The 13,837-nt window shown below is 41.8% G+C and overlaps 1 protein-coding gene across 2 annotated transcripts in view; it reads left to right on the top strand.

Moving 5' to 3' along the window:
* The window catches only part of Micu2 (mitochondrial calcium uptake 2), an 86,365-nt gene that overhangs the window by 22,516 nt on the left and 50,012 nt on the right, over positions 1-13,837 (top strand). For both annotated transcript variants that reach the window (XM_036199003.1, XM_036199004.1), the window contains exon 2: positions 12,152-12,290. In XM_036199003.1, the coding sequence (XP_036054896.1) occupies positions 12,152-12,290 (139 nt within the window). The remainder of the gene's footprint in view (positions 1-12,151; positions 12,291-13,837) is intronic.

Here is a 13,837-nt window from a genome sequence, read left to right as displayed (position 1 = left end):
GTTAGGAAGAAAAAACAAAACAATAAAAGAGAAGATATGTATTTCACTTCCTGACAGCCTTTCTGCCCTAGACACAAGTTGTTTGGAGGGTGGAGGTAAAGTGCATCAGGGTCTGTGTGTTATGTAGTAATAAAACATAACAACAGTATATAATACACACACGCTCACACTCACACACACAATTTCCTCTTGCTGTGTTCTTCTAAGCAAAGCCCCCTCCACTCCCCTAGCTTTATAAGAAGGCTGGAGTATCATCACTGGAGAAACAGTTCTGAAACGCCAGGGAGGTATTCCCAGTGCCCAGGTTTTCTGGGAATAGCTTTTGTCTCCTTGGCTAAGGCTCCATCATTCTGTAGAACTTATCATGAGACATCGCTTACCCAGTGAAGATTTCTAATTTAGTCTGGGGTATTTTGTTTCTTATACAATAAAATCTCCTTCATCCGGAACAAAGTAGAAAATGTGTAATGAGTGAAAATTTCCAATTGTAAAGTTTTCGTTAAGAGAAAACATTCAGTCATGGCACAGAATGTTCAGAAGCAAAGCAATTTTATTTCGTCCAGATTATTACCAATTCCAAAATCAAGGCCCCAGATGACTAGGTCTTACTTACTGTATTTTGTCTAGTGCAATGTGTGTGTATTAGATGTTCTGAAAGCTGTAATACTGTAAGAAAGGCCCTTTCTGTTCCCACTTTATTCTTGAGAAATGTGGACACCAAGGAATGTTCAACAAAGAACAGAGAACTTACTTTTTGTAATTTGTCACTTCATGGATAAAAAGTAGAGACAGAAGGGTGAAGCACCTGTTGCTTTAAAGGCAATAAATGAGTGAAATGTTTTAACAGAAGTCATCGGCTTTCAAAGATCTCTTTTATCCAGTTCCCATCACTCACTGCTCTTAATTCCTCTGTCACATTTTTTACTGCATTACAAGTAATCCTTGAAATCCATGGAGCATTTTATATATAACTAGAACCATGTGGATGGGTCTCACATGCTCAGATAGCCCCAAATCCCAGCAGTTTTTTCTGTCCCTGCTTCCCCGCGTATTTAGTCTTAGATGCAGGTTTGAGGAACAGTCATGGGGTAATAGGAGGAATTCCACCCCCTCACCAGCTTCCACCTAGCAAGTCTCGGAACAGTCTCCCTAGGGTTAGGGTAACAGAGCCTCCAGCAGGCCTGAGCCTTTGATCTCAGCCCAGCATTCTTCCCTCCCTCTTCCCTAGGAGCTGGCTCCTCAGGCAGCTGCTTTGCAATGGAGCCCTCGTTATTTATATGTAACTGTATACACTGGCCAACAGAGTCGATTGTAGAAGTACCTTATGAAATCTCGTCCAGATAAAGAGTAAGATTAGCAGTGTTTATTCCAGTCCTCTGGAATAGTTCTGTTTATAACCAACAGGTTAGAGTAAGAAGGGGCAAAAATTCCAAACTCCCAGGTAAATTAAGTTCAGTGCTGATCCATGGGTGGATGTGTGGACACAGCCCACATCTGCTGCTAACATCACTTCTCCACATTATAGTATAGGAATATGGCTCTGGTTTGGGTGGGTTTTTTTAACATTTCGTTTTATGGAGCTTGATAAGGACATACTCTCATGGAAGCCAGAGGACGGCTAGTAGGCTTTATCCCTCTCCATGTGTGTTCTGCAGACCCAATTCAGGTTAGAGAGTTGGCAGCAAGCACTTTGCCTGCTGAGCCATCTTCCTGGCCATTTTAAGAATCACCTTAGAGCTAATTCTAACCCCACACTGTAGCTTTTTGAGAGAGAGAGAGAGAGAGAGAGAGAGAGAGAGAGAGAGAGAGTGTGTGTGTGTGTGTGTGTTTAAACAAGTTTTATAAGATTGAATCCGGCAATAAAGATACCATATTTGAAAGCCTATCTTAGAAGATGAAAATTGATCAGTCTTTCCTGGGGTATTGTAAAATTATTGAAACATGGAATGCACACATGCAGGACAGTGGAAAATGGTGTTTTCTTGATTTTTTATTTATTTTTCTGTCTTTTTCTGTTTTTACTTAGCTCGGTCCCTTTCCAGGTACTACCATGTCTTCCCTGTGCTCTCCTGACGGTCCGTTGCCTCGCTGATTTCCTCATCTTCCCGTTCTCTTTCAGAAAAGATTCTGTCGTCTCCTGCTGCTGTTCTTGCCTTCATTTTTCCCACAGAACTTTGCATAGGTACTACCTTAGATTGTAAGGAGACATTCTAGCCAGTTATGCCATTTGCCAAAACTTATGTGAATACATTTCCTGATCCTATCCATCTTGATCTAAGGCTCTTTTATCTTTGCATTAAAATAGCTTCTGAAGAACACAACGGTGCTAGTAGCCTCTACTATACAGTACCTGAGCAGTAGAAGATTTGAGAGGTGGCTGGCTGAGCCAGGGACATACCTGTGACCTAAATGTGCTTAGAAGTTCTCCCTGTGCTCAGGTTGGAGCTGATCATATCCAGTGGGGGTGTGCTTTTCAATTTCATTTGTTCTCTCATTTTGGGATACCTGCCAATTTAGCTTCACAGTTCCTAGATCAGTTCCACAAATATAGTATGTTCCTCTCCCAACAAAGTCATAACTTGATGATGTTGGCCCTTCCCTGGCCAGGACCTGGCAAGAAAGGCTGACATTGGGCCTTCGCTGGGCACAGAGTGATGGGGACGTGAGTAGGAGATCTGCTCTTGTCTTGCCTTTGCACAGCCCTGACAACAGTGGTGCCGGGCCACAGGAGGCCTCTGTGCACACCAGAACAGACAGCCCTTCATCTGCACCTCACTGCCCACAAACCCAAGCTGCAGTAGCCCCCCCCTCCCCCATCTGAGGTGGCTCAGGAGTTCACTGGTGCAGACACACTGCATTGTTCTCCCTGGAAGAAGACACTGCTTCTGCCTGGGTTGTCATGGAGGTTCAGACACATTTTACTGTCTGGAAGGAAGGCCCTTTAAGTCAAGTTTAAAATCTTTCATTTTAGCGTCGCTGTTTACTTCTGGGTTTTGGTGTTTTGGTAAAAGTCAAGAACTTACTGATCTCATTAATTTGTAAATTTTTTAAATGACCTTTTGCTTAAAGTAAGAGTTGTCATCAGAAAGATACATTGTGCTGGGTTTTGTTTTGTTTTGGTTGAAGAAAACTAGCGAATAGATCTGATGGCCCCAGATTTTATTTCCTGCATTTGTCTATAAAATGAGAGTAAATCACAAAGGCCAAAGTGCATAGGAAAGGGAGCCAGTAACACCTGGAGCTTCCCACTCCCTCCAGATGCAGACCAGGGTCCAGGACAAGGATTTTAGGTGTAAGCCGCAACATCAGTACTGAAATTTATATACAAAGTACAGTGCTTAAAGTTAAGAGTTCGCTTTCTGATACTTACTATTTTTGTAAGCAGTTGATCTAACCCTAGGATATAATTTCAGTCACATTTTTCTTGGTTTCCTGAAATCCCAAATCTGTGTGTCAGCACACTGGATTTTTGCTCACAAAGATTCTTCTCCTGGTGCCTCGTTATGACAAAGAATGAACTAATAGTGAGCTCTTAAAAAGTGTGTGTTGACATTATTGGGAAGATGAAAGCATGTGTGCCTTGTGATTTAGTTTTATTTGACGTGTAACAGTTATTCATGACAGTGTAGAACTCTGTCTACTTGTACTTTTCCGAAAGACGTTCTGTTTTCACTCATAGCTCTAATCATTTGCAGTTTATATAAGCAAAGCCCTGGTTTGTCCATGGCGTGCACTCTGTAGAGTACTGTGGCCGTCTAGGGAGTCAGGGAGTAATGCTGACTTCATATAGCACAGTAGAGTGTGAGGTCTGACATGTCAGTGAATCTTCCAGATAATTCCAGCTCATTTGTTAGAAGGTATTTTTCTCATAAAAGATTTACATTAAATGCTTTTAAGCTATACTTCTCATCTTCCTACATTTTAAGCAGCATTTTCTGTGAGTAAGTGGCTTCTGGGGGTTATTCATGTATGTGCATTGGGGCCATTGGTTGACAGTAGTAACCTTGGCTGGCCCAAAGCTTTGCAGCCGTGTGTTGTTATCCTTTCCTGTCTCACTGCCTCCCTGCAGCTGTGAGTGGACTGGACTCCAGCATTTACATAGTTGTTAAGTGTGAAATACATGGTTCATAATTTAAAAAACAAACATTTGGGAGGATCCATTCAAAGACACGTTATGCTTAGTAAAAATGAACTGTACTGTACAGGCTGTGACCCAGTATATATTTGTGTGGTATTTACACGTACATTGTTTAGTCTTTGGGACTGGTTAATTTCAGTGTGTGTGGTTTTTTTTATTTGCAGTATTTTTATAATAAAATTTAAAAACAAAATTGGCAGAAGATTAAAATAGAGTATGTGATAGAAAACATTAATGAGAAATACCTTACAGATGGTTCAGACTTAGTGTGTAAGAAATTTAAGTATTCTACACTTCTAGTTTGGATTCAGAAGTTCAAAGAAATTTATAACCATGTCACACCCTTATCAAAATAAAAGTGTGGAGTTGGACTTTGTATAAATCTGAACAATTAATAATTTCCACTGGTTTCTTATCTACCACAGATATGTCATTCCATACTCTGGCTTAGTCCATTTTTTTGTTTGTAAAATTAACAGTGTCTCGATATCACTCTGCCTTTTACCTTCCCAGGTCCCCACTTCTGGGAGCTTCATAAAGACTGAATATTTGTCCAAATGTGTGTGTGTGTGTGTGTGTGTACACCACCTGAATTCAGAATAGCACAAAACTAGAAATTTGTAGCAATTTTAATCAGTACAGACTTAATTGTGAGAATTTACTTCTTCCCATTACCATGTACGCACACACGCACACACATGAGCTTGACTGAGGTAGTGGCCAAGGAGCAAACAGGCAGATGGAATGCCAACTGTTTATCACTAATTTTGCTTACCACTTTGGAAAATCACTGTGGAGAGCTTTGTGTGGCTCAGAAACTATGGACCTGCTACCCCATGGGATTTGAGAGAGGGAGGGAGGGAACGAGAGAGGGAGCGAGCATAGCTGAATTCACTGTACCTGACCATTCTTGATGTTTGTATATGCACAGTTGCAAGCATTCATTTTCTTACTTGGCTTCTTATCCCTAAGACAGAATTCGTAGCCTGTGTTAGCCTCCCTACAGCAGGGATTACAGACATATGCCACCATTCCTTGCTTGAGACAGGCTTTTTAAACTAGCCAAAACAGACCTCACCTGATCAAGAAGTGAAATCATAACTGCTTACAAATATGTTGGTTTGGTTTTGTTTGCTTTTGTTTTTGCAGCTCGCCTTTCTGTCTTGAGGATGAACTTCTTGTGAGAGTCTGGCCCTGAGTATCAGTGACAGGACACTTAAAACATTTGTCCTATCTCCTTTTTCCTTCAGAGAAGCCAGGGGAGGGGCCTGTGGGAGGGGTTAGAGGGAGGCAATATACTATAACCTCAAAGATAAAATAAGAGAATAGTAATATTATTTCTATTATATACAGAAAAACAAAAAACCAGAATTGTTACTTCCTTAAGGCACATGTAAGTTTTGTCTACCTTGCCTTTTATTAGCAATGGGCTCACTAGAACCCTGACTTGGCTCAGGAGTCATAGCATGTTCCAGTTCCCATGAGGGTGAGTCTATAGATGTTAATATTTACATGGAACTTGGTGTAAAACATGCATTTACAATAGAATGTTAGCAGTAAACAAAATAACCAAGTTTATTTAATATGTAGATTAAGTGTAAATAAGTGCTCAGTCATGGTATGAAAATCCTACTTTTGCAGTTCTTTATAAGCCCTAGTATCTTTATATGTGATGACTATTGTATAGACTGTGGGGGCAGAATCTATGATCTTTGGTGCTGGAGAGAGAGCTGGGTTGACAAGCTGTAAGCTGTATAAGAATGGACTAAGGTCAGTTCCCAGAACCCACATTTTAAAAGCTGGGCATGATGGCATGTATTTCTAATCCCAGCACTGAACCCTGGGGCTTTCTGGTCAATCTGCCTAGCCAAATTAGTGATCCCCAGGCCAGTAAGACACCCTGTCTCAAAAAACCAAGGTAGATAGCTCCTGAGGAATAGTATCTCAGGTTTCCTGACATACACACATACACACACACACACAATTGTGCTTCCACACATACACACAGAGGGAAACAACTGTGATCTTTATAGTATGCCACTGCTCTCGTCTGTACATTTTCGTCATGGGCCTCAGAACAGTACATCAGCAGGTTCTGAAATAGCTCCCTGAGCATGGACACCTCTGCCTAGTATATAACACCACTCCACTAGACACCTGGTTTCTCAGGTGCAGTTTTGATATCTTGACATCTGTCACACCTCCTCTCCTCCATCCTATCTGTGCTCACTGAGTCTTCAAGCCGCTTCCTTGGCATCACTCACTTAGGAACTCCAGCCTGCCTCAAATGTACACAATCGGTGAGAGAGAAGACAGAGAGGAGAGGCAGTCAGTGCCCAAAACAGTATGGCTGGTTGGTGGCACTGAAAGCGTCACAACAAAGCCACCTTGTGTGTGTATGTGAGAAAGAGGGACAAAGAATGGTGAAGGGAGCCCGGGCACCCGGGATAGGCCAAAAACAGACAAGAGGAAGGAAGGAAGGAACAAAAGAAGCAGACAGGGAAGAGTGAGGGCTCCCGCCAAAGCATTCTGCAGAACTGTTCAAGGCACTAGAGCAGGATTCGACATCTGGTCCTGTGCCTTGCCCTGTATAACCAAACATGGTCTGGAACTCAGAAGCTGTGATGCTGGTGTTTGCACAGAGCTAGAATTAGATGCTCCCTAGGTCCTTTTAGCTCCTAAAATTCTGGGCTGTACTTTGCTGAAGATACCACATACATGTCTTTATTGCAAGATATGAAATTAAGCTAGAACTGCACCAGAAACTTCCTCCCTGCTGGCAAGCTTTCACATTGCCAGAAGGAGCTATGCATGCTACTGGGGGCAAAAGGGCATCCATCAATTGTCTATGAACCCTACAAACTACAGTACCAAATTGCAAGGTAATACATGCCCCCAGGTATTAATGACACAACATTACAGTGTAACCATTTGCTCTCTGACTTGATCTGAGGCCTGCTTCACAAGAGGGACTTTATTCCTGGTACTGTGAACACAGTCAGGATCCAGTGGCTACAAGTTCTTAGAGAACTTAACTACAGTTGCTTACATAAATTGGTATGGCATCAAATTCCCTTATAAATATTTTATTTATACCCATAGATGAATTCTACACTCAACCCTAATCAGAGAAGCTTCTCTTTGCAAAGGACTGTAGTGAATGCAGAGATTCATGGCTGCACAAGGCCATAGAATAAGTCATCACTTATTATTAACAGATCATCTCTACCACCACCTCCACAGCTCAGAGAACAAGAAAGAAGTTTTGGAAAGAACATAAGAAGGGCTGCAAAATGCTGTCTTTTGGGCATGACACAGCTATTGCAAATAGGATCCCATAACAGCAGAGGTTAAGCTGGGTGGCAGTGGCACACAACCTTAATCCCAGCACTCAGAGGTGGAGCTCTGAGTTCGAGTCCAGCCTGGTCTACAGAGTGAGTTCCAGGACAGCCAAGGTTACACAGAGAAACCCTGTCTCAAAAATAAAAATATTAATAATTATAATACAATTTTTTTTAAAAAAACCAGCAGAGGTTATCTGTGCTAGGCCTGTACAAGACTGAGCCTGTCGTCAGTCAGCCAGCCATGGATGGAGAAGGTTCATGCAGCTGAACTTTTGGCTGCTAGTAAACTCTGGGGAAGGGCAGGCATTGTCTTCAGTTCTGTGCCCACAGGTGAGCCCACCAGGATAAAATGGAAAATTTGAAACCCCTGGTCACACAGATGGCCCTGGTTAAACATAGTATGTAGCAAGTCCCCACCCCAGCCCCCCAAAAAAGAAAAAAAACCTGAATGTGAGGAAGGGAGACTTGTAGGGAGCAGAGGGCTTCATAGGAGGAAAATCGTGGGGGTGCAAGTAACCATAATATGCATGTATGGAACTGTGAAAGAACAAGGCTTTTTTTAATTTGTAAAGAAATCTGGGCCTGGAGAGACGGCTCAGCAGTTGAAAGCACTGGCTGCTCTTCCAGAGGACCTAGCACCCACATGGCAACTCACAACTGTCTGTAACTCCAGTTCCAGAGAACCCAAAACCCATACATAGACATGCATGCAAGCAAAACACCAGTGCACCTAAAATAAAAATAAATAAATTCTTTAAATTTCTGGGTTGTAAATAACAACTGTACTTCCATTGTGTACAAAACAGCAGCTCGGTGTGCTGCTATGCATTAGAGTAAGACAAGCTGAGGCGTCGTCACTCCAGGCTTGTCGGTCTGCATGAAAACCAGGCAGAAAGAATTTGGGTGTTATGATAGCACATCTTTAGGAACTCACACAGTAAAGCATCTTTCTCTTAGTAATATCATGACTGACTGTTGGCTTTATTGACCATCTAGTAGGTTTGAGATTTGATCAAAATAGTTATGAGTGTAAAGTAAAGCAAGATAAAGCCTAACAGATAAAAGACTAAAGCATTGAAACTGGCATTGGCAAGGCAACCCAAAGTATATAAAATAGCCATAAAGGTACAATGACCACTAACTGCACTTGTGAGCCTTCAAAATTTACTTTTAAAATTTGAGTACTGATTGGTTAAAAGATAATAATAGCCCAAGCAAAACTGTGTCGATACATTCATTTGTAAAGTGATAATTTCACAAAGTCCTTCCCTACCCCACCCACCCCTGCTTAAATTTTGTAGTAGCAAACTAATCTATTCAGGACATTCTACTCAGCTTAGATTTGATATAACCAGGGTAATAATGCATACTAGTTAGGAAATGGGCAACATTTAGCCTGGGACTTGAAGAATGGCTAATTCTAAACCTTTTCTTTGTTAATCTCTAGAGTCTAGTTTATAGCCTCCCTTATTTGCATGAGATCTTACTACACTGCAGCTTCTCTCACAGGAGCTACTCTGGGAACTTGTTAGGAACTGAAGTTGGTGCCATATGGCCTGTGCCGTCAGGTAACCACCGTGTTAATCTGGGCAAGCTGGCTGACCTTAACAAGCCTACATCCCTTTTATAAAACAGGGGTGATGTTAAAAAACTTTGGTTGCAACTGGGTATTTTGAGAGAGCATGCTTATAAAGATGCTCCCAGCCTGCCTTGTACATCCTGTTCACTTAATTATCTACTTCATTGCTGCTGACATTTTCTGCTACACAATTATCCCCTTTGGTTCATTTGCATTCTGCCTCCTAGTGTGTTTCTGAAATTAGTAGATGCTCAATTAAGTGTTTAAGTCAGAGAGGGTAAAGCTATGATAAAGAAAGGGAAGATTGGTAGTAAGATGTGAGCTGGGAGCATCCACTGTATACTTCATAAAGGAAATAGAAGGGTACTGTTGACTGAATAGCAAAGTACTCAATCTCTGAGAGAGGCAGTGGAGAGTACCACTGGTGAGGATACGCAGGGTATTGATGCTGATAATGGGGATGGAAAGGCTTTGGGCTAGTAGAATGGGTTTGTTTATACTAGGGAGTAACAGGAATTCAGAAAGCTACCATAGCAAATTAAGTTGGAAGGGTGCTGGCAGACGGTACTGTAGAGTTTCAGCCATCTGCTGGTGAAGAGGGTCACGGTTGCAGGTCACATTTGGAAGTCGTTTGTGTTGACATGACCTGCAGTTCTATGCAAACTTCAAGCTTAGAGATTAGCTAGTAAAAAGGATCCTTATTTCCTCTCTCTTGTATTGTTCACTAGAAAATATATTTAGCCAAAATGTTAACTGGATGCAAACAACCCAATCAACTATCCAACTCTATAAAATGTTACTTCCTAAGGGGTTGGCTCTTCAGAAATGTGAGTCTGTGCGAGTGAAAGGTTCTTAGAGGCACATGGAATATGATAACCATGGTTAGGAGCACTTGACGCCAGCACTTGATTCCCAGCTCCCACATTAAGCATCTCAACAGTCGCCCATGTCTTGAGGGGATCTGACACCATCTTCTGGCCTCTGTGGACACCCACACATGTGTCATATGCACATATTCACATTGTTTTTAATTAAATAAGTATTTTAATAAAAAAAAAAAGATAACCACTAGGTAGAGAAACTTTTAGGACCAAACCTTCTAGGAAAAAAGAAATATGGTATCTTTTACACAACTTGCTGTGAGAGAGCAGTAAGTTTGTGTGTGTGTTTATTTCCTACAAGTCAATTAAGCCCAGGAAAAATAAGATTGTTACAAGGAAGAAGACCAGAATGGACACACAGTAAATTGCCCCTCTGGTTAGGAGACCTATAGACAGAGGGTTGAAAAAAGTATTGGACTGTATAATTGGTTGAGTTGTGAATAGAATTTAAACAAAAAGAAATATCAAAAAAAGTAATTTTAATATCTTTGATACAGAAATTAGAAAAGCACCAATAGTATTTCAGGGTTTGAGGGTGTTCTTTCTCTGTTGTGATTATTCGTTTTTTGCCTTTTTTTTTTCTTTTTGAGACAGAGTTTCTCTATGTAACTTTGGAGCCTGTCCTGGAACTCGCTCTGTAGACCAGGCTAGCCTCGCACTCCCAGAGATCTGCCTGCCTCTGCCTCCCAAGTGCTGGGATTAAAGGCGTGCGCCACCACCGCCCGGCTGGTATTTTCTTAATAGACTGTAAGTTAACGTTACGCCTTTAAAATTCTTCCATATAGATAGGACACATACTCATGTTTGGCATCTTTCTGTTCTAATCCCTAGGGCTTACAAATGCAGTTAGGTTCCTGGTTTTGCTTCAACCCACCCTCCCTTTCCCGGCCATACGCATTTTATAAATTCACTGTCAAAGCACAAGAGACTTCCTCGGAAATTAGTGTTTGTCTGACTTACCATTGCTTTTTCTGTTGTCAAGCAAAATGATACATATATTGCTGTGGGGGGGGGGGGTTCTTCATATATAACATTCAGAAAGCGTTACTATGATTCCACTTTCTGGTTGAGAGGATGAGTATGATACCTGTGAATAAAACTTGCCCTTGGGTTGGAGTTATAGGTCAGGGTAGCACTTTCCCAGCTTGTGCGAGGTACTGAGTTCCCGCCTCATCATCGGTAGTTTTATAATAATAGTGTGTGGGCAAAGAACAGAAAGTACATAGAGACGCTGGCATTGATGTGCATTGTTGATGTCGTTAGTACTCTGTAGGCACTGAATAGAATGCAGGAGGAGCAAAACTGGATGCTCAGCAAGCCTGTTGTCTACTTCAGTTAGGGACTTACATCAGCAAAAAGAGGCCTCTGGTGGCCTTGAATATTGGCTTGAGTCGGCAGTCACCGAGTATGGCCTGCAGGTCAGGGTAAACTCCGGGATCTGTGCCGGGTATGAGAAGTAGGTGTGTCTGGGAGGACGCAGAGGCCAGTGAAAACTGGCCTTATAGCAAAGCAGTCCAAGGTGAGCAGTGCAGTCTCACGTTGAGGCCCCACATCAGCTCCAGTGTTGTCAGCCACTTGTCACAGTCTGTCCAGCACCAGGCTCATCCAGGTGTGAGCGGATAACGTGCAAACTAGAGGCTGAAGGCCTTGAGTGGAACAGAAAGCTTAGGATATTTCAGTGCTGGCCCCTAGCTGTTGGGAAGGCCCAGCCCAAGACCTGAGACTCCAACACCAACAGTGTGGACAAAGTCCCATGGGAGCACATCTGTCTGGTGTGACTTCCGCCACTCTCTTCCTGTCACCGTGGTGACAGTGCCTTCTGCTCCTCCTCAAGACATTGTTCCTCGGGAGAACAGGACTCACTCACCCCTCATGTGCACAGTCTCTGTAAGTGCCATCCTTCAAAAGACCACCTTCTCTCACCTAAGAGACCTGCCACCACTGTCCCATTCATGCTCTGGGTCCCTTCCCGCCATCTCGGTGACTTTACACATCTGCCAGTGCCATCATCCCACTTGAAAGTAACTCCCCTCCAATTAGTCTCAGTTGGTATTTTGCCTTCAGTGCCTAAAACATGGGGACTTAGTTGATATTGTTGTTGTATGGCTAGTGTAAACATTGGGGACTGTGAGACCTAACCTACTCTTTAAATGTAATTCTAGGGGCAATCATACTGAAAAATTTTAATTATTGTTTCTTTTTCTTTTAGAAAAATGACTTGGGACCAGTAGAGAAACTTTCTCTACGTAAACAGCGGTTCATGCAGTTTTCATCCCTGGAGCATGAAGGAGAATATTACATGACACCCCGAGACTTCCTCTTCTCAGTAATGTTTGAGCAAGTAGAGCGTGAGTGGGTTTTTTTTGTTGTTCTTTTTCTTTTTTTTTTTTTTTTTTTTTAAGCTTAAACATGAGCATTGAAAAACCTGTTTTCAAAATTGGTGACGGCTTTTTTGCATTTGAATTATCACCATTTCACGGTTTGTGCATTTTATTGTCACGTGACAGTTGTAAACTTTCATATGTATCTTAGAAGTAGTTGTTTGTATGGCTCTTTCTAAATTTAAAAAAAATCTGTGTTTTTAAGATTCCACTAAAAAGATTATTTAATAATTGACTGGATATTAGTTTTTGGTGGAATTAAGGTTTTAAATTGAGAGGGAAAAAACGAACTATTTTTATATTTATAAAAAGATTAACTGTTATAAGTAGAAAAATCCTGAATCAAAACATATAACCAAAAATTAAAATAACAGTACAAGGACTTATAAAGAGCAGACTCATAATTACCCCGTGATGGCAGAAACCCTAGGTTTATCACCTGAACCAGCCTCTCGCTGCAGCAGGTTGTGTGTGCACACAGTGCTGGAGACCTTCTCCTGCTGACACGGAACAAAATGCTGGGTTCTCTGTAAGTAAGCTCAGGGACAGCAGAAGTCTGAGGACAAGGTGAGCAAGCAGGCAGCAGGACAGAGTGTCCGGGAAAGCAGAGGGAACACTACCTGGCATCGTGGGGACAAGAAGCCCACCAGTCACTGTAGACAAAGAGCGTGAGGCAGTTCTTGGTGATCGTTGAAGAACAAATAAGGACTAGATTGTACAGAAGATCTCAGTGACGGCTCACCTACCCAAGGAATGTATGCTTGGCAGGGCTGTGTGAACTTCATCTTGAGGGAACAATGAAGGTTTGGAAATCAGAAAATAAAGTAATAAAATGTGCTTAGATTATTCTAATAAAGCCCCATGGAAGGAAATTTATCAGTATATGTCAAAACTTTAAAAATGTTGACCTAATAGATACAGTAAGATACTAAACAAGGATTTAAAGAGAAGTTTGGGCCAGATGTGGTGGAGCATGCCTTTAATCCCAGTACTCAGGAGGCAGAGGCAGGCGAATCTCTGTGAATTCAAGTCTGGCCTGGTCTACAGAGTGAGTTCCAGGACACCTAGGACTACATAGTTGAAACCCTGTCTCAAAGAAACAAACAAATAAATAAATAATAAAGTAGTTTAACCTCTGACATGAAGAGAACTTGGACATTATCACTCCTGTCCTCATAGCAGAGAAAGAAAAAAAGGTGAAAAATATAAAATCTGCAACTCAGGCCCATTAAGGGTCACAATAAAATTAAGGTCACAGGGCACTCTGACCTAAAACCTGGAGACAGGTAGATCCAGAGGGTCGGTCAGGGCTTGCTCAGATCAAAGGCTACCCAGAATCTCCCAGGACCTTATGTCAGAAGTATTTAAAGAATGATTGATAAGCTGCTAGAATCTGAGTATTGTTGTAGAATATTATTTTAAGGTGTGTTACTTTTGTTTATGTTGCTTTTGTTTAACTCTGTGAAGCTGTGTTACTGTGCCTGTCTAAAATGCCTAGTGGTCTAATAAAGAGC

This window comes from Onychomys torridus, chromosome 9 (assembly GCF_903995425.1).
Source record: "Onychomys torridus chromosome 9, mOncTor1.1, whole genome shotgun sequence".
Taxonomy (NCBI): Eukaryota; Metazoa; Chordata; class Mammalia; order Rodentia; family Cricetidae; genus Onychomys; species Onychomys torridus.
This window is presented reverse-complemented; position numbering and strand designations above follow the sequence as displayed.